This window comes from Leuresthes tenuis, unplaced genomic scaffold (genome assembly GCF_036924035.1).
Source record: "Leuresthes tenuis unplaced genomic scaffold, fLeuTen1.0.hap1 SCAF_16, whole genome shotgun sequence".
Classification (NCBI taxonomy): Eukaryota; Metazoa; Chordata; class Actinopteri; order Atheriniformes; family Atherinopsidae; genus Leuresthes; species Leuresthes tenuis.
In genome coordinates, this window is record NW_027325370.1 from 27,220,780 (window position 1) to 27,240,507 (window position 19,728).

Genomic DNA, 19,728 nt, shown 5'->3' on the forward strand with positions numbered 1-19,728 from the left:
AAAGAAATCTTTTTCCTGCTTTTGGGAACTTTGAAACAAAGCAACAGCTGTAGTTTGAAGACTGTTGAACCTTCTCTTCATCGAAGACAGCAGTGAAATATAGAATATCAACCCGTCCAAACCTCAAACCTGGCTCATTTTGCCCTACATCAGATGTTTTTGAAAAAAAACAAAAGAAAATAAGTCTGGTCAATGTTTGGATGAATCGTTTGTGCGGTTTTATGTGTTGACACATAACCAACACGCAGCATGAATATGTTGCAGCCATTACATCTGAGATGTCAGAATTTGACTTTGATGAGCTAAAAACAGTTTTAAAGAAAACTTGTGCTTCTCACCCCTCCCATGTCCTTCTTTTTACACTTGGCAGAAATGATGTGTGCTTCCAAAGTGAATGGTCACATGACGATAAACATCAATTGCTGTCCAGATACAGAGGGCGGATCATCTTAGCCCCTGGCTTATCTTAGACAACCCTCCCTTATTGTTTGAATAGAAGTGGCGGCTCTCCCTTGCATGGGTGTTGTGAACTATTATACAGTTAACTCTAAGTTCCTTTAGTGCAGCAGTAAGAACAGCTGCTGGCTGTGTGAAGGACCAGCAGTGTGTTGATGCTCTTCTGTTATCCAGCTGCTGCAGCAGCCGGTCTTTACTTAAACATTCTGATGAGATGGTTAAAAACATGTTGTAATGACACGAACAGCAGTTGTTTCCTGGAACTGAGCTCAACCTTCACAATTCACAAACCGCAAATACTGACTGAGTCTGAGAGAAAGTTGTTAGGGTTCCCTCTCAACAGACCATGGTCACAAAGACCACTTCCACATCCAGCCCAGAGCTTTTTTTTCTGATCCGGTCTTCAGCACTTGGAAACCTTGGTGAGCTAACGTTGAAATTATGCTAACTGAACGTTTTCTTTTGACGCGTCCTGCAAAGGTTTGACTTCATGAAGTCTAAGGTGCTGTTTGAGAGTTTCTCCAATGGATCCAAGTCTGTCAACCTGGTGTCTCACTCACTGCTGGCGTATGACACTCGCTACACGGGCCCAAAGAAGCGCACTGATGGCGTCAGGCACAATGTGTTCGACTGCATTCTCCAGCCCTCCAAAACGGGCACTAACCGTGCGTCCCTGCAGCTGGAACTGCATTATAGGTAACCCTGTGAAAAACAGAATGTTCATTTAAACCTTTCCAAACGCAGGAGAGAGATTTTCACTGAGCTCATGTTCCATCTTCCTGCAGATCCACACGTGACTCGTCCTGCTTCACCGTGGTCCTCAATAACCTCAGGGTATTTCTCATCTTTGACTGGCTGCAGCTGGTGCGAGACTTCCTTCATGTGCCAGCTGAGAAGGCAGCAGGTGGCGCTGAGACCCGGCAGCGCTGGCCCAGTAACACCAGCACTGACTCCGGCTCCACTGGAGCGGTCATGCCAAAGACGGTGAAGAGTGGAGTGGTCACCAAGAGATCTACTGTGCCAGTCACCCAGGACCGCTGCCTGGAGGTGAAGATCAACGTGACAGGTGAGAAGAGGAAGATGGCGTGCTTGTTTTTTGTGGCGCTCTGTGGCTCCCATCAGCGCTGCCCTGCCCGGTGTGCTGATGGCAGGTGGCCTGGATGCCTTCACACAGTAGAATAATAGATTTTGTCCTCTGCTGATCGTCTCCAGCTGTTTTCAGTGGGATTCTTTTGTCATAGACAGAGTCATCACATTGTTTCAGTGATGATGTTCCTTTGAATTGTTGTGGTGAAAATGTGACTAACAACCACACAGAGACTGTAAGGAAACACTTCACAGTGACACTCAAGGTCATCAAGCCGTAATGTACCTGCACCACCTGAAAAGCAGGTCTTAGAGTTCTCCTTATTAGGCTTAATATTAGGCAGGATTATTAGGCTCTGCAGGGAACTGCCTGAAACTATTTCTACTGATCTAGCTCTTTATTGGAATCCCTTGACTGGCCTCTGCACCCTCCTGAATGAGTTGTTTGGTGTACAGGCACTGAGTTTGTGGTGGTGGAGGACCTGTCCTGTCTGGATACTAACGCCATCGTTCTGAAGGGCACCACAGTGCTCACGTACAAGCCCCGCCTGCTGGACCGACCCTTCTCTGGCAGCCTGGCAGGAGTAGAGGTGACACATGGCTACACACTCTCACCGCTGTTTGTTTGGATAGAACTTGTGTGTTCCACTCTGAAATTGCTCCCAGCAGGTCCTCCTACTTTGCCTAACCAGTGTAGAGTGAGGCTCACTGCATGGTGACATGTGCAAGAGGACTACACCTACCCTGGTTGTGATGAAACGGCTTAGATTCTGAGATCTGTCCCTGCAGGTTTTCTCATGTCGGCTGGGCAGTGAGCAGGAGACGGCGCTGTCCATCATCGACCCGGTCAATGTTCAGGTGGACCTGTGTGGGAGTCCCACATACCAAAGCAGCTCTGGTCTCCTGGATGCCTTCAATGTGGAGGACATCCCACCGCTGCTGGAGGTCAGGAGTCTGGGGTGGTGCAGTGTTGCCTCATTTATGTTCAGGTTCTAGCTGTTTAGTTTCTTGAAGAGACACATCAGAAAAAGGGAGAGCAGAGGGTAATAGATGTCCTGATGTCCAGTGTAGCTGAGGTCCTTACTGTGTGTCTGTCACTTTGTCGTCTCCATTAATGTCATTTACCATTTCCTCAGACTGACAAAGCAAAAGTTCAAATTTGAGAAGTGAACAGGATGTATGGGCTGTGTTGACTGTGGCTGTTCCTCTGTGGCAGATTCAGTTTCCTGCTCTGGACATCCGTCTCTCCTACAATGACATTCAGCTCTTTTTAGCCATTGCCAAGTCGATCCCCACTGCCAGCACTGCGCCTCCACCTCCCCATGAGTCTGACTCCACTGAAGCCACAGCTCCACCCAAAGATGGCTTCAGGAACAAAACTGTCACCCTCACAGGTATGGAGAGGCAGGTGGAGTGGGCCCAGGATGTTGCAGTTATCATCCATCCAGTTATGTCCATGAGCAGCCAGAACCCAAGCTCAGAGGCTGCCAAAAGCTGAGGTTATGCATGATGTTTATACAGAAAGAAGTACAATTCAGGTTATCAGTAACGGCAGAGAATCAAAGAAATGTCTGTTCAGTTTGTTTGGAGTCATCTCATTAAAAACACTGTGAATTATTTGCTGCATTCACAAACACACGCTGCAGACATCATGGATGCTGTGTCCTCCAGGCTGGAGAGGATAGGGTGCATTCAGCCTTTCACAGTCATGGTGTGGGGTTGCATTTGTGCATGTGGCATCTGAAGCCCTCATTAATGCTGCAGAGGCTTTGAAGCACCGTGCTGCTATCCAGATCTTTTTCAGGGGGAGCTGTGTGTATTCCAGCAACACAAGCCCTGCTCTGCACACATTGCAGCATCATGTCAGACTGCAAACCGAACACCCCCCCTCACAGAGGTCACTGTTTGTGCTGCATTTGCTCTGCTGTCAGCTGACAGGTCACACGGCCTCTCAGCTGTGTTGGACACTGGCTGATATTCCCTGTTGTATCTCTGCAGAGACCCAGCTGAGACATTTACAAGACCTTGGTTTCAGGAAAGAGGACTGCAAAGCAGCTCTTATCTACTGCAAAGGTGAGCTTTTTCAAACGGTTTGTCACACCTGCTCAGCTGGAGCCAGAACTAATGTGAGCATTGTTTCCCAAAGAGCTTTGTAAATCTGGCTGTATTTGTTCGGTAGGCCAGCTGGACCAGGCTGCCACATGGCTGCTGGAGAACGCTGAGAACATGGCGGGGCAGCCCAGAACCAGAGCTGGGTCTGTCACCAGCAGCCACTCGGCTCCTCTGTCAGGGGTGGAGGTCAAGGCTGAGAGTGTCTGCATCTGTTTCATTGACGACTGCCTGGACTGTGACATCCCACTGGCAGAGCTGACCTTCTCCAGTAAGTCTGCTTAACGTGAGGCATCACTCCGTGGTCACATGGGATGAAGAGAAACTGCTGCTTCAGTGGAGATGAAGGGCTCAGCTGCGTCAGTGTGTCCTAAGTGTTTATTAAAATCAGTCTTTGTCCTGCCTCCCAAAGCCTCAGACATGAACTCCTGATCATTTAAACTGTGGGGCTGAGAAGCTGCTGGATGAAGCTGCTGTGAGGCCAGTTGTACTGAGGTGTCACCTCATACAGTTCAGTGAGGATAGTGTTTTTGCTCAGAATGAGCAGTAAAAACCTCTGTGTGGAAGGTGGAATTAAACTTGAAGAGAGAATCTGCACAGCTGAGACACGTGGTGAGGTGGTGAACTGCTGCCACTGTAGAAAGAAATGTGGGCCTGTTATTGTCTTTTCAGCCGCTTCTTGTAGATGCACCTCTTTTTCAGCATTTAAACCTGTAGTATTTTCGGTGCTGGTGTCCAACTTAACATCAAATACAGTAACATTCAAGAGTTTTGATAACGTTACAAAGTGATTCTGTATGTGAAGCAGTGCAGAGGTAAGACTTCCAGCAGTGTTCCTGTACATTTACAAAGCAAGCTAATAAAGCACAAGCAGACCAGAGGACAGAAAGTCCCAGGCCCAGTCACTACATGAATCAGATCACACTCCACCACGGTTCTAACAGTGCTGTGTGTTTGTTCGCTTCATCAGAGTTTTCTTTGTGAAACGTGTGGTGAGAAAAGTGGAACTGGAATAGCATCACTTTAACAGGCTGCTGAAGACGTGGATGTTACAGCCCCCGTGTGTAAAGGCCTTTTGTTGTTGCAGGGCTTTATGTGCTGCAGCGCATTGGTTCCACCCAGGAAGGCAACGCCAGCTTCACCCTGTCTGGAGACTACTACAACAGAGAGCTGTCAGGTGACTACATCAGCTTGCAGTTTAGTTCATGTTCTTAATGTTGACATGTGGATTGTAGTGTCAGCTGCTCTTTTTGCCCATGAAGGCAGTAAAGCTGTTAGGTTTCTTCGGATCAGGTGATGGCTGATATCTTGGAGGAGTTCACTAACATATTTAAATTAGAATTAGATCATCTCAAACGTGTGTGTGTGTGTGTGCGCGTGCCCCCCAGGCTGGGAGCCCTTCATAGAACCCTGGCCCTGCTTCCTGTCCTGGCAGCAGCAGGCTGCTGGCCGCCTCCACCCTCCACGTTTCAAAATGGGTATTCGAGCCAAGCAGAGACTGGACATCAACATGACTTCTGTGCTGCTCGGTAAGTGAAGGAGAGAACATTGTTCTTTTCACAGTTTTCAGTCAGATCTCAAAGCGTTGGTTTCCCACAGAAGGTTTGAAAAGTTCCCATATGCCAAGAATCTTTTTATCTGACCCTTCCAGAACAATACAAAACTACCAAGAGCTCCTGGATGGCTGACTACTGCAAGGAGGAGGAACAGACCCCCAAGTCTTCACCACCTCTGCCCTGGATAGGCTCCTCAGTCGACCCCCCCAGCTTTGGACAGAGTGAGTTCCAGCCACACGCAGAAACACAAAAAGACCTCTAATGTAGAACTTATCAATAAAAATGTATTTAACCAGATAAGGAGGTTACTGTTTGACAAGTGTTTGTAGTCAGCAGAAGTGACTCCCACCCTGTGGATTATCACTTTTATGTCCAGTAATGTAATTATAGATCACATCTCAGTAAGGACAGGGTTTTAAAGTAAGCATGTAGAGTTCCTTGTCTTTCTGTATCATGTCGTGTTTTTAAGGAGAAACTTGAGAGAAACAGGTAAAACTACAGCTTATAAAGTAGCAGCACACATCTGTATAAATGTGCTGTGTCTGCACAGCTCCATCATGGTGAATGCTCTGCATCACACACACTACAAAGCACGTTACAATGTGTCCTGTCATTCACACATTCATATTCTATAAAAGTCTCTATCTGTCACACACACAGGAGCTGCTTTAACATGAAAAACAGTCAGCTGTACAGTCTTATGTGATTTAACACCTGATGTGAAAGGATGCAGGTGCAAACATAGCTGCAGCCCAGTAACACTTGTAATCTAGAAGAAGAGTAACAGAGCCCCTCCAACACAGAGCAGCTAAACAAATTGATCTTTAAGGAGGAACAAGACAGAGATGTGCTGAAAAATAAATCTCATGAATTACAGCCATACCAACAGCAGAATTCTGCTGTATTTAATGTGTAAGAAATCTAAATTAGACATCTTAAAAACATTCAGCATGAAATAGGAAGTGAGCCCAAAGTCCATTCAAGTGGGATTTGTTGAGGCCTTCAAAGGGCCAAGTCATTAGACCCTCACTGACTTTAATGATGTCATGCTGATGTGTTTGAGCTCTTGAAATAGCATGAAAAAGGGAAATTGAACCATCCATCATAACATCATCACCATTTAAAAAAAAAAAAAAAAAAAAAAAAAAAAAAAAGAAAGTTTCAACATTTATACAATTTATATTTTAGTCAAAGAGACCATGGACATAACATATGTAATGCAACAGATGCTATTGGCCCTGAGCTCTCACTCTCCAATGTCACCTCATCTAAAGAGAAGGATTTGGGATATTCAGCCAACGTAGATGGACTAGCATACAGTCCTTCTGAAAGCTAACGACTAACCGTGCTCTCACTATATGAAGGTTGAATGCTGACTGGTGACAAATTAGCTCGGAGGGGCTAATAACCAATGCCATCACAAAGCACCGAAACTGATAAAGAACCGACAAACACGGGTGAAAAGCTCAGACTGTTTTCTTTATCCGACACTTTGTCTTATTTTCAGCTAAACTAAAGGACCAACAACAGCACCAACATAACCAAGAGCAGGCCACAGCTCAGATTGTTCCACATATTTACGAGACTACCCCCAAGTGGCAAAATTACACTACAACATGTAGACTGAGCGCAGGCAGAACATTGCTGGGACCTTAAAGGAAGTGCACCTCTGACTGGGCTGCTCGGTCTCTCTGAAGATGCTGCTTTTGTTGTCCAGTCTGTTCTCCCTGTTAGTCTTCAACATCATTTAACTCGGAGTCTCCCAACCCTGGTCCTCAAGGCACCCCGCCCTGCATGTTTTCCATGTTTCCCTGCTCCAGCACACTTGATTCAAATGTCTTCTGCAGAGCTTAAAGACCTGACCATTCATTTGAATCAGGTGTGCTGGAGCAGGGAAACATGGAAAACATGCAGGGCGGGGTGCCTTGAGGACCAAGGTTGGGAAACACGGATTTAACACGCCACTGGCCTCATTGCTAGTTTGGAACACCTGGAACAAATAACAAGCGGACACTTTCCTCTCATTTTTGTCCACACAGAGCAGACAGAAGGGGTGTCTCTGATTGAAAGAAGCTAAAACGTAGAGTGCATCAGATTAAAGATAGATACCGATATTAAAGTAACGCACTTTGAGAATAATTTAGTTCTTTGAACAATAAAATCACGTAAACCTCTTCAAGCAAACTCCCTTGATAAAATAAAGGGCCTTTGAATGAGTTTGGTATCAGTACAGACTGTGAGAAATTTCAAGTCTTGGAAGGTGTTAATTGCAGCTAATTGCACACTGAAGAAGGTGTACTGCTTCTGCTCACTTACCAACTTTTACATGTTTGCATTGACTGCACCTCTAACCTGTGAGAAAGTAAGCAGTGTGATGATGAGGAAGGACTCTTGCACACTGTCTCACTAACAGCTGAAGCCTTTCGGCATACTTGACCCTGTTCGACCTTCATCAGGTGTATGGGCAGCAGTGAGGAGTCAGAACAAGACAGACTAACACACATTTTTGTTAATACCCAGCTCCAGGATACACCACTTTGGGTGGATATTGGCCCAGCCTTACACATGGCTGCACTCATAACAACATTTGATTCTAACTTTGTGCAGAGAATTTCCAGCAGGCCCCCTAATAAGATCAGCAGGTGAAGGACATGTGAAAAGCAGCTTTGGAAATGTCAGGACGACAGCGTCTGCACGCTCAGCTGACCGTGTTTGCTGCTCATGTGAAGACAGCTGCAGAGAGACTCTAAATTAGCTTCTTATGTAAGAAGGATAGAACGTGGTGAAGCTGAACACTGGTGTGCTTACTCAACAGTTTGAAACTAAACTTCTCTGGAGCTAAATGATGTGCTTGTTCCCAGTTGATTTTTTTCCTTCATCATGTGGGGTCTGACATGAAAGCTTCTGTTAGTGGAGCTTTCCTGAGTGAAGTGGGACGTGTGCTCATGTGCCCCTCTGCAGTATGAGGGATGATATGCAGTGAAATTCTGATTAATTTCCAACGTGACATCATTCAGCTCCACTGGACCGAGACATTTTTGTCTTGGTAACTTTGCTCAGTGACTGAGTGACTTACTGTAGTTTCCCATCAGTCTTTATGGTCAGTCTTCTGCTGGATGATTGGGACCCGTGTATTTATGCAGCTCCTCTGTTCCAAACACACACTGATTAGTATATGTGGGATCAAGTGTTAGAGCAGCTGGGGTTGAACAGTGACCCTCCAGTTAGCGGACGACCTACTGAGTCAGGTCTTTTGTACCAGATGCACTAAACCAGTGTGCAGCAGTCCTTCCTATCACTTATTCAGCTGTGCCAGGAGTTTGGTGAACCCTCACTGAACAGGAGAACAGTGGTTCACTTGAGGTGAAAAATGAATTGCAGTAATGAAAACTGTGTAGTCCTGCTGTGAGTTTGTGGACCTTTAACCATGTTGTGTGTTCCCTCTGTTGTGTCTCTGTTGTGCTGTACCTATCTTTCTCCGTTGTCAGGTGTACCTCTTGCTCACCTTAGAACTAGGAGCACTGCCAGCTTGACCTGCCTCGAGCAGCAGATTCACTCCAGAGGTACAGTTCAGAGTTTAGTCGTCCAGTCTTTTTCTCCAGCCAGCCTCAGTCACCACATCCTGATCACACTGATCACACCATAGATTTCAGCCTGCATTTCAGCCCACAGCTGTTACTCTGGGAGGGAAATGTATAAAATGAGATTGTGTATTTTCGGCCTCTGAGTGCATGTAAAGATGACTTGAACATGCACTTTTGACGAAGGCTCTGGATAATCTGCCAGAGCCAAAAGCAGAGCTTGTGGGAGATGGAGAGAAGCACTGAGATGTTGTTTCAGATGCTCACACTGATACAAAACACTGTGCAGTGAAAAGAAAGGAAAGGTGAAGCCGTGCACACCCACAGGGGAATCAAAACAAAGAATCCTTACCCCAATCCAGTTTGGAATAGGACCATTTATGACATGTGACCAAAAATCTGTGACTTAGGCAAACAGCATTGGAAAACTGTAAGAATTAGATTGTGTCATGTCTGTGAGCTGATTTATCTGTAAGCAGCAAACGGCGTCAATCTTCTCAAAGATGGCCAACATTTTCAGATGAGATGCAAAGAGAAAGATTCGTCTGTCTTTATTTTACATCAAAGTCAGTTCTGTACAGGTGTGAACATTTGAACAAATGCACCAGACCCACGCTGCTGAACCATGTGAGTTAGAATCCCACATGGTGCTTTTCCTGCTGTGAAGTGAAATGTGCTCCACATCTCCGTGATCCCTGACTGTGTATTCAGTGCTTTGGCAGACATCAGTAGTGATGACTGGTCTCTTAAGATTTCACTAATTATGGCCCGTCTCTTCTTTTGCATTTCACCTGAACAGCATGAGTCCTTTGTTTCTATCCCGCTGCATGTTCAGAGGCGTGTACTACAAAGCAACATCAGTGGCTTTGTCTCACTGCTGGGATTTACCTCAGAATATCCAGTCATTAAGATAAGTTTTAGACTGGAGAGATTTCCTCATGTCCTTCATTCCCGGAGCTGTGTTCTGTCAGGTTTAAAGTTTCAGAGCAGCTGTCACAGCAGCAGCAGTGAGGTTGAGTGCATGGTCACATAGTTACAGCATGGTGCAGCTCTCCTCTTGGCTTCTCCATCATAACAGCCTCTTCCTGTTAACAAAGTAGCAGCAGCTGATCTGCTGCGTTTTGTCTGGAAGAAGCATCGGGTGATGATCGGGTGTCAGATGCCTGATTCTATGGAGCATGCACCTGAAGAACAAGAGCTGCTAACGTCTGCTGTGACAGCGGGGGTTAAGGTCTATCCAGACAGCTAAAGTGGACAGCTGTGATCAACTTGCTTTGTAGTATTCTGCCTGGTATTTGTGAATTCACGATGCGCAGTTGACATTATGGTGTTGTAATCTGCCACAAAAACATTAGGATTCTGTGAAAAGTCCAAATAAAACCGAATGCAGTGATGAAATAACTGAGCCTTACTGACCGCCGGTAGCTGACAATCATCCTCAGTGGTACCTTTTAGCTCTGCTCATCTCCTCCAGGCTTTGGTGAGTTGGTTCTGGAATCAGTCAAAATTCCACACATGAACAGATGAGAATCCTCTGTTGACTGACTGTATTTAGAGCTTCCACCCAGCTGTATGATCAGACTGTAGAAGGCATGTTGTCACATGTGAGCTCAGTTTGTGTCCAGTAGTTTGTATGTTGCACTGACTGTAGTATAATATATGTTTGATTTTTTTACTACTGAACACAGAGTGAAGGGTTCACATGAGCTGTGTGCACAGGACATAACCTGATGATAATATTTCTGTCAAAAAGCTGCTGTGTTTATTAAATAACGGCGACTGATTTCTTTTTTCTTGAATTTTTTTATACTTTTGTTCACACCATAAAAAAATGGCACCTTTTCTGGTATTTTGTGAAATTGCTCAGATGCGGCAGTGAAAACAAAAGTGTTGTCTTAAAACACTTTAAATATTTCACCTTCTCACTGGCCCTACTTTCACTGCACTCTGTAACCAGGTTGTCTGTTTTCTGTAGTTTAGCAGCCATTTAAAATGCCAGCTGGTGCTGACAGATCAAGACGGGGAGTCTGTAGCGGCTCAAAGCCCAGCAGAGATATAATCCCCTGATGAGCTGATCGGACAGGCTGTGAATTTATGGAGTGATAACAGGCCACAGAAACTGCTCTTCTACCTGACTTTGACCGACCTGATTTTGTTCTTGTTTCCAGCAGACGCCAAGCTGTCCAAGAGGAGGCAGCCATTTGTGCCATACGCACTGCGCAATCACACGGGATGTACCATGTGGTTCGCCACAATGACTACTACTCCCACAAGGTCTGTCTAACCATAACCTCCTCATGTACGATATCTGGAGAAATACTATGCTTGAAGGATCGAAAGGGATCTAAACTCAGTGAAGAAGCTGGGTGTATTACTCTTTTGGAAATCATACTGCTCAAAAGACCTTTACATGGCAGCAGGAGGCCTTAGAGAGAATCTTATAATCACTAAAATGTTCAATGTTTCAGCTTATTAATGATGGTATTGCTTTTAAGTCAGTGTGTAGGGTGTTTGATCCTGTGTAGAAACATTTTGGATGTGCTGAAGTCCAGATATGGAGTTTAAGCTATGTACAGCCTTAATCCGGTGAAAGTATGTCTAACTTCAACTGCTGATCAAGTTTCAGTACTTTACGCTTCCAAATTTTTAAGATTGAAACCATAAACCGTAACATGTACAACTTTTCAGATTTTTTTTTTTTTCATTTAGCTTTTTTAGGCCATCATCCAAAACTGTAGTGCAGCCTCCTCTGTGACTGGTTAGCACGAAGTTAGCAGATGCAGAGCTCACTCGTTACGACAGAACAGCATCTGCAGTTGTCTTTGAACAGTGTTGTGCTCACATAAATAAAGACGCTGTTGATGTGATCTCCTCAGGGTGGCGCTGTCTCACAGCAGCAGTGCAGACTCCATCTCCGATGTCCACAGCTCAGGAACTGACGACACCCACAATGTCAGCCAGTGGAGAGAGGTGTTGCCTGGGGAGGAGCTCCCTTTTGAGTTCGAGGCCCGAGAGAAACTCCGGCACCGGTACGGTTGGATTCCCGTTTATCAGTCTGTTGACTGCTTTGGACTTTACTGAGGGCCAGGCCGCAGAGCTGCAGAGTGATGATGTGTGGCTCGAACGATGGCTGGAGAGATGGGGCTTGGGGAAGTTGGTTAAATGCATGTATTCAAATTCCTGATCAGCACAAGCACAAATAGTGCTTCTGGCTTTTTTTTTTTACACGTTTGTACAACTGAACAATAAAGCGAAAATTAGCCTTAGAGATGTGCATTTATACGGATACAGGTTCATCCACTTCTCTCTGTTGGAAGACCCCATTTTTGACAAAAAAAACTATGAAAAGACACGTTGACTTGTCTTAATGTCCTCTGGACAGATGAAACAGAGTTAATGTTCCAGTTTGAAATCAGGATAATCAGGGTGTGCTGGAGAGCCACGTACTACCTCTGCCCCAAAGCCTGTCCCAGTCATGGCTCCTCATCAGGATCAGGAACCAGAAACTGGTCTCACTCCATTTATCAGCAACGCTCTCATTTTGTCTTGTGTTGTGAACGCACAGCGTCCTTTTCCTGTGTAGCTGTGGCTTCTCCCCTCTCTGTTCATTCATTCAATATTTGAAGGACAGGTTTAAAGATTAATTTCTTCAAAGTGAACTATCAGTATAAATGATGTTTAGATAAAGGCCTTTAATCCATTGCTGTTCTGTGTGAGTGACTCCAGCTGCCTCCTCCTCTGTAGACACACTCATGAGCTGAAGCTTCACCAGCTGCTGGTTCGGGTCTGTGGATGGGAGCAAGTCAAGCCGGTGTCTGTGGACAAAGTGGGCATTTTCTTTCGTTATGCAGCTCCAGACAGGAACAACTCTTCAAACACTGTGAGAACAACTGCTTTTTGAAATATTCAGCCTTATAGTCATTTAGCTTTGCTGTTGTTTTGGTTGATCCTGACTTTTTCCCCTTTGCCCTCCCAGGTCGGCAGCCCGATCAGCAGGACCAACATCATCCACCCTCATGTCTATGTAAGCCCACAAAGACGTTTCCCTGCTTTGGGCTCCCACTGGCGGACTCTAAGGATACCGTATTAGAAATGACTTACAGCTTCATCCTGTATCTCTGTGCTTCAGTAACTCAGTGTTAGCATTGAAAAGGCCGCTGTTGCCCGGTCAGCTGCGGGATTAGTGCAATGTGCTCATTCACACACACACACACACACACACACACACACACACACACAAGCCACTCCTGCTGTATCACTGCCTTTGTTGCCACCTCTGAGGTGCATCAGCGCTGATCTTTTGTTTCACCTCTGTACATACAGGCACGGTGCTGGTGAGTCCCACGTTAATCAGGCAGTGTAATGTCAGGCAGATGCAGAGTCTGCCGTATGACAGGGATATCTCCCTGTAGCCTGACTGCTGTGATTGGTCCACGCTGTAAAATCTAACCCCACTATGGAACACAGATGAAGGTCTGGCCCTTAGAAGCTTCCTCCTGGTTGCTGCTCATGAGTCCACTTTTTGTCTTCAGGGTCTTTCTTCAGGCTCGGAGCTGTAAACATGCTGCAGTGTCTCCATGTCTGTCTCAAAAGTCCACATACTTTACTCTCCACATCTTCCCCTAAATGTGTCATCATTGTAATACATAACAGTCAAGACAATCAGTTCATCCATGTAGTCACCAGTTCACAAGTAAAGACAATAACCCGTGTGTGAATGTGTGTTCCCTCAGTTTTCGGCTCTGCCTCCTGTCAGGGTGGTCTTCGCCATCACGATGGAGGGCAGTGCACGGAAGGTCATCACTGTGCGCTCCGCCCTCATGGTGAAGAACCGGCTGGATGTGTTGATGGAGGTCAGACTGGACAGTCCCTCGGCACCTGACAGTAAGATTCTGCTCTGTTTCATTTAAGGCCCGTGTGGAGAATACTAGAAATCACCACGTCCTGTTTTGTGGCTTTGTGTCATTTCTCAAGAAGCCTGCTTTGTCTCTGCTTTGATAGAACCAGTGGTGTTGCCTCCTATCTTGCCCGGGCAGGCCCTGGCGATCCCTCTCCATCTGACCTCCTGGAGACTGCAAGCTCGGCCCAAAGGTATGGGCTTGTTCTTCTGTAAGGTTCCCATCCACTGGACCAGCGTGGAGCGGGCTGGAGAGATCAGCAGCAGTAAAAGGGAGTGTCAGTCTGCAGATTTTGATGACAGCCTCAAGCGTAACTTCAGGTACAATGAGTCAGTTTTACTTTGAGTTTTTCTTCCCGACACTTGTTATAACTTACTTGTTACGTGTTAATTGTCTGCATGTTGCAGGTTTTGTGTGGTCATCAAAAAGGAGAACTACCCAGACCAGCAACCGGCTAAGAGGCAGATGTCCGGAGGTGCACAGCAGATCTATCGACAGCCAGGCCATACCGTTTATCTGCTGCCCACCATGGTGCTGCACAACCTGCTGCCCTGTGACCTCAACTACTACATCAAAGGAACGTCCATCAAAGGCGCTCTGAAGCCGGGGAAAGAGGCCGTGCTTCACTCTGCAGACACTTCACAGAACATGGAGCTGGGTGAGGAGCCTCAGTCCCTGATGGATGATTCATCCCTACAGATGGTCCTTGTTCTCACTCGCTGTGGTTCTGCCGTTTGTTCCTCAGGAGTCCTGCTGGAGAGCTTTCCTGTGTGCAAAGAGCTGCTGATTCCTCCTGGCACTCAGAACTACGTGGTGCGCATGAGGCTGTATGACACCAACAAACGTCTGCTTTGTCTCACCATCCGCATCATCCTGCGTGCACAAGGGGCTCTGAAGATTCTGATTTCTGCCCCCTACTGGCTCATCAACAAGACTGGTGATGTTTTCATTCACAGCTGCAGTGTTGCTGATCTTAGAAGAAAAAAACCGATTGCTTTAAGACAAGAGCTTCTGGTTGATGTTCCCTAACAGCACTTTGATTCCTCAGGTCTGCCCTTGATCTTTCGTCAGGATAATGGGAAGGCTGATGCAGCGGGACAGTTTGAGGAGCACGAGCTGGCCCGAAGCCTCAGTCCGTTACTCTTCTGTTACACTGACAAGGAGCAGCCTGCCATGTAAGTGTCTTTGTGTTTCTGACTTGAGTTTGTCTCTTGAGGTTCTACCCAACTGATCGGGTGTTTTATTTATTCCACCTTTTCCAGGTGCACAATGCGTATTGGAAAAGGAATCCACCCAGATGGAGTTCCAGGCTGGTGCCAGGGCTTCTCCTTGGATGGAGGGAGTGGAGTCAGAGCAGTGAAAGTGATCCAACATGGGAATAGGCCTGGACTCATCTACAACATAGGCAAGCTGCTCCATTGAACCAGAGTCTGACATCACTATGTCTGTTACTCCTGATCCAGGATCCCATAATTGCGTACACATAATTTAAAGTTAATTGATGTTGTAAAATGCCAGCAATGATGTACCGGCTTCCTGTTTTGTGGCATATTTTGGTAAATGTTCTCCCTTAATGTGAAGAGTTGTAGAGTACATTTCTGCTCTAACTTTTCCGTCTACACAGGTATCAGTGTTCGCAAAGGAAAAGGACACTACAGAGACACTCACATAGTAACCTTTGCACCGCGCTACCTGCTGGACAACCGCTCCACCCACAAACTGGCCTTTGCTCAGAGAGAGTTTGCAAGAGGAAAGGTGAGTGAGATGTTCTGGTAGTTGTCCTCAGTGATGGAATTGTCTCCAGTTCAGTTATTGGCAGGAACCTTTGTTTCATCCGCTTCTCTAACAAATCAGAAGAGAAGGAAACGAGTCGATCCAAAACCAGTCTGCTTACAGTCCACTTTAAGCCCTTTGTTACTTAGCTCATTGTTTGTGCTGTTGCTCTTTCCAAGCAGACAGTGAATAAAATATCCTAATTTATTGTGTTGAAGGGTACTGCCAACCCAGAGGGGTACATCTCCACCCTGCCGGGCTCCAGTGTTGTCTTCCACTGGCCCAGGAATGACTACGACCAGCTGCTGTGTGTGCGCCTCATGGACACGCCCAACTGCACATGGTCAGGAGGCTTTGAGGTCAACAAACCGAAGTCGTTCCACATCAACATGAGGTGAGCCGAACAAACAAAACCGTGCGTGCGTGCGTGCGTGCGTGCGTGCGTGCGTGCGTGCGTGCGTGCGTGCGTGCGTGCGTGTGTGTTGTTTTAGTGCATCTAATGTACCACACCTCTCTGACCCAGTTATTTAGTCCCGTTATGCTATCTTAAACTCTTGGACCATTCAAGGTCATCTATTGTGTATTATGAGCAGAGTGGAAAAGCAGCAGCTGGGAACAGAGGTTATTTAGTAAAATACAGAATATGAATACATAATGTCTGACAACAAAGGCAGTTCTAACAGCATAATGAGCCTGGTCTTTGCTTGGTGTCACAGAATGCTCCTTCATACCTTCCGCCCACTTGCATGTGCAGTATTTAAGAGGTTCTATGTGCATTTTGGTTTGACCAGGGACACACTGGGAAACTGCTTCTTCCTACGGACAGAGATCACCCTGAAGGGTGCCACCTACCAGATCTCCTTCACAGACACTGACCAGCTGCCTCCACCTCTCCGCATCGACAACACCTCTGAGGTACGTCAGTGTCATGACAGCTTCATTCACGTGAGCTCTTACTCAAGAAACAAAGGCTCATTATGTAGCCTGTGAGTGATATATGCTGATCTCACTCCATGAGCCTTTTTCTGCGATGATGAATTATTTTATTGAGAATGTCAAGCGCACAGCCCACCTCTCAGCTCCAGCCAGTTAAATTCACATAGAGCAGGTTGACAATAAATAGTCGTGTCAGGTCCTTTACATCAAGAGGGAAACCCAAGCCAACTGTTTCCTCTGAGCAGCACACAGCGACAGACAGGATCTAATCTCAGATCAGAAACATGCAGCTTCAGAAGCAGAGGTCCTGTAATCTACAGCAGAGTGAGTGGCATACAGTAATGCATGGGGAGTGATCAAGGATGGAGGAGAAAGCTCAAGCAGATGTGATGTTTGAATCTCCTCAGGTGCCGATTCAGTTCTGGCAGCATGGTGTGGCTGATATCCGGCTGCACACTGAGGTGAAGGCCGTGTCAGTCCTCGACTACGCCTGCGACGAGCCCACGCTGCCCCCCTACCTCACACTCACTGTGAAGGGAGCAGGATCCTCTGAGGTCACGGCAGACATGAACTTCTTCAGAGAATACAACAAACTCTACTACGAGAACTTCATCTACATCGCAGCCACGCACACCTTCTCACAGTACGCCCCAATGACTGACTGACTGAAAACAGGATGATTTTCAAAAGTTGGTCACAAAGGTTAGCAGCCTCCTCTTGTGTGTGCAGGAACATTGAGAAGAGACCTGTTGGGAAAAAGCATCTTGTGAGCTGTGCTGAGCTGGTTCTGGACGTGGACACCAAGACTCAAAGAGTCATCCTCAGAAAAAAGGTACGAGACAAAGAGGAGAGACGCATTTTATTCCAAAAGTGAAGAAGAAGGCAACAGTTTCCCTGAAGTGGGCAAAGTTCCAACCACAAACCATTTTTCTTATTTGATTTCTCAAAAATAAACATCAGTTTTTCTTTATTTTAATGTCAGTAAAGGAAAAAAGTGAAAGTGCCAAAGGGTTAGGGTTTGACAGACAAACGAGGCATTTTCAAAGTGTGACCACTGGAAACACTGAAAGAAGTGAAGAAAGTAATGAAAATGTTCCTGCAGTCCATGAGAGTGAATGTGTAGTAGCAGGCTGGTTGTTGTGCAGGAGCCGGGGAAGCGCTCCCAGCTGTGGAGGATGACCGGGACCGGCATGCTTTGTCATGAAGGTTCATCTCCACCTCAGAGCAAGCCGTCCCAGCCGCGGCCCCTGGACTCGTCCCTGGTGCTGGACATCGCTGGGCTCGCAGCTGTCAGTGACAACAGGTTGGTGCAGTGCAGGGGTATCACAGCAAATGTTTTCCGGGAGTCATTTAGCATAAATCAGAAAGAGACTACTACTGACGACTGTGTATCAAGGGTTTCTGCTTATTGGTGTCTGTCAGTTTTGAGCCATTGATGCTGCGGAGGCCAGACTCCCGGCGCAGCACGACCCAGACTTGGTACTTCAGCTCAGGCATGCTGACCTGCGGCCTCCCTCGGCTGGTGGTGCAGGTACGTACCTGCAACCTTAGTGTTATCTGTATGTTCTTAATATGTTTGAGAAACAGTTTTCGGTATGTTGAAGACAGAAAGGAAAGCCCAAGTTTTGGCTTCAAATCTGGGTGAGAAGGGCCATGTGCTGCAGGCTCCTCATTGTTGTCTCCACTGCACAGTCCCCAGCATCATCTTAACCAACAACTTGTCCCTTTCAGGTGAAAGGTGGCATGACAGGCCTGTATGATGGAGCAGAGGTGGTGCTGGGACCAGATTCAGGTGTGTTGGAACCTGGCCCCGAGCAGCAGTTCATCAACCAGAAGATGAGGCCTGGCTCTGGGGTGCTGTCTGTCCAAGTGCTGCCTGATGGACCCACACGTGTCCTTCAGGTGAGAAGAAAACCCAGTTATGTGCCCCCCTTAGCCTCTTTTACATGTAATAAAAAGAGCACCTTTGTGCCACTTTAATATCATCTTACGGGTCATGCCATTGATTTATCATGTTATAATCACAGCCAGTTCTGATATTATGAAATCTGTCTCAAAGCCAGTACAGTTGTTCTTGTTTTGGTTTGTTCTCTTTGAAAAATCTCCCACTCAGAGCAGTTATTCACATAAACTCCACTCCGTGCACCATTTATTCAGCCTGTAGATTAGCTACAGTATACGGTTTCTGAGGCATGTAATCCCACACTTCCTGCAGGATGTTGCCACCACAAGAGCAGGGTTCATGGTTATGTTGCAGGACACTGTTGTTTTTGAGCAACATGTAGCTCTTTATGACTGCTGCTCAGAGACCGGAGATGAAGTTGCTGCTACACTCTGAATTTGATGGTCAGACACCTTCCTGACGTAACTGCACTCAGAATTAGGACGGAAGCATGCTCTCCTAGAACTCACACAGTGATTATTTTCATCACAGAAAAATAACATAGCTGAGTGATAACACCTCCTATGAAGCCCTGAGGAGGGACCCCACAACAACTCCAAGAAGAAAGTCACAGATTACCTGGAAAAGGACAAAGTCATTGACCGCTCCTTCTACCACAGACTTTACCCTGGGGACGCCACACCGTGTATCTATGGACTGCCCAAGATACACACGGAGGGAGTCCCACTCAGACCCATTATTAGTAGCATCAACTCGGTCACCTATAACATTGCTAAACACCTTGCCTCCATCTTAGCACTGGTAGGAAACACTCTGCATCATATACAGAACTTCACAGACTTGCAAAGAAGATCCAACATCTGAAACTGTCCCGAAGTGAAACCATTGACGTGACCTCACTTTTTACCTGCATACTGTTTTCAGCAGCAGTGGAGACTGTACCAAGATGTCTCATTGAACGACAGAACCAGCTTCAGTCCTGATCAGATCTGTGTCCTGTTGAACCTCTCCACCACCTATTTCAAATACAATGACTGTTTCTACAGACAGAAGCACGGCTGTGCCATGGGATCTCCAGTGTCCCCGTGACAGGCTGAGAGTGTACCCAGTAAGGCTGAGGGAAAACTAAAGGAACATCACAACCGCATGGCACAACATAGGAGAGCCACCTCTTCAGATCAAGACACAACAGTTCAAGGACAAAGGACACTGAAGAGAAGACAGATGGTTTGACAGAGGAGTCAAGGAAGCCATCTATGTTAAACTGGAAAAACACCTTTGAATTCATGGTGCAACAATTTAAAAAATTGCTAACATAATTAGTCACCAACGTATTTAATTGTCGATAACTGTCGGTTACATCATCACACGTCTTTTTCACGCTGTCGAACTGAATATCATTTTTCATACGGAGTGAGTCATCTCACTTC

At 46.3% G+C, this 19,728-nt stretch overlaps 1 protein-coding gene across 7 annotated transcripts in view; it reads left to right on the top strand.

The window, feature by feature from the left end:
* The window catches only part of vps13d (vacuolar protein sorting 13 homolog D), a 73,826-nt gene that overhangs the window by 41,325 nt on the left and 12,773 nt on the right, over window positions 1–19,728 (top strand). For 3 of the 7 annotated variants that reach the window (XM_072366704.1, XM_072366703.1, XM_072366706.1), the window contains exons 30-58: window positions 937–1,152; window positions 1,242–1,522; window positions 1,999–2,132; window positions 2,332–2,487; window positions 2,759–2,936; window positions 3,541–3,615; window positions 3,722–3,922; window positions 4,739–4,828; window positions 5,040–5,180; window positions 5,303–5,428; window positions 8,696–8,770; window positions 10,957–11,062; window positions 11,665–11,817; window positions 12,533–12,668; window positions 12,765–12,812; window positions 13,522–13,672; window positions 13,790–14,006; window positions 14,094–14,344; window positions 14,432–14,623; window positions 14,735–14,861; window positions 14,949–15,091; window positions 15,311–15,441; window positions 15,678–15,853; window positions 16,251–16,374; window positions 16,803–17,038; window positions 17,125–17,227; window positions 17,541–17,698; window positions 17,818–17,926; window positions 18,127–18,297. In XM_072366704.1, the coding sequence (XP_072222805.1) occupies window positions 937–1,152; window positions 1,242–1,522; window positions 1,999–2,132; window positions 2,332–2,487; window positions 2,759–2,936; window positions 3,541–3,615; window positions 3,722–3,922; window positions 4,739–4,828; window positions 5,040–5,180; window positions 5,303–5,428; window positions 8,696–8,770; window positions 10,957–11,062; window positions 11,665–11,817; window positions 12,533–12,668; window positions 12,765–12,812; window positions 13,522–13,672; window positions 13,790–14,006; window positions 14,094–14,344; window positions 14,432–14,623; window positions 14,735–14,861; window positions 14,949–15,091; window positions 15,311–15,441; window positions 15,678–15,853; window positions 16,251–16,374; window positions 16,803–17,038; window positions 17,125–17,227; window positions 17,541–17,698; window positions 17,818–17,926; window positions 18,127–18,297 (4,405 nt within the window). The remainder of the gene's footprint in view (window positions 1–936; window positions 1,153–1,241; window positions 1,523–1,998; window positions 2,133–2,331; window positions 2,488–2,758; window positions 2,937–3,540; window positions 3,616–3,721; window positions 3,923–4,738; window positions 4,829–5,039; window positions 5,181–5,302; window positions 5,429–8,695; window positions 8,771–10,956; window positions 11,063–11,664; window positions 11,818–12,532; window positions 12,669–12,764; window positions 12,813–13,521; window positions 13,673–13,789; window positions 14,007–14,093; window positions 14,345–14,431; window positions 14,624–14,734; window positions 14,862–14,948; window positions 15,092–15,310; window positions 15,442–15,677; window positions 15,854–16,250; window positions 16,375–16,802; window positions 17,039–17,124; window positions 17,228–17,540; window positions 17,699–17,817; window positions 17,927–18,126; window positions 18,298–19,728) is intronic. The other 4 variants (XM_072366707.1, XM_072366709.1, XM_072366705.1 and 1 more) reach the window with 3 other exon arrangements.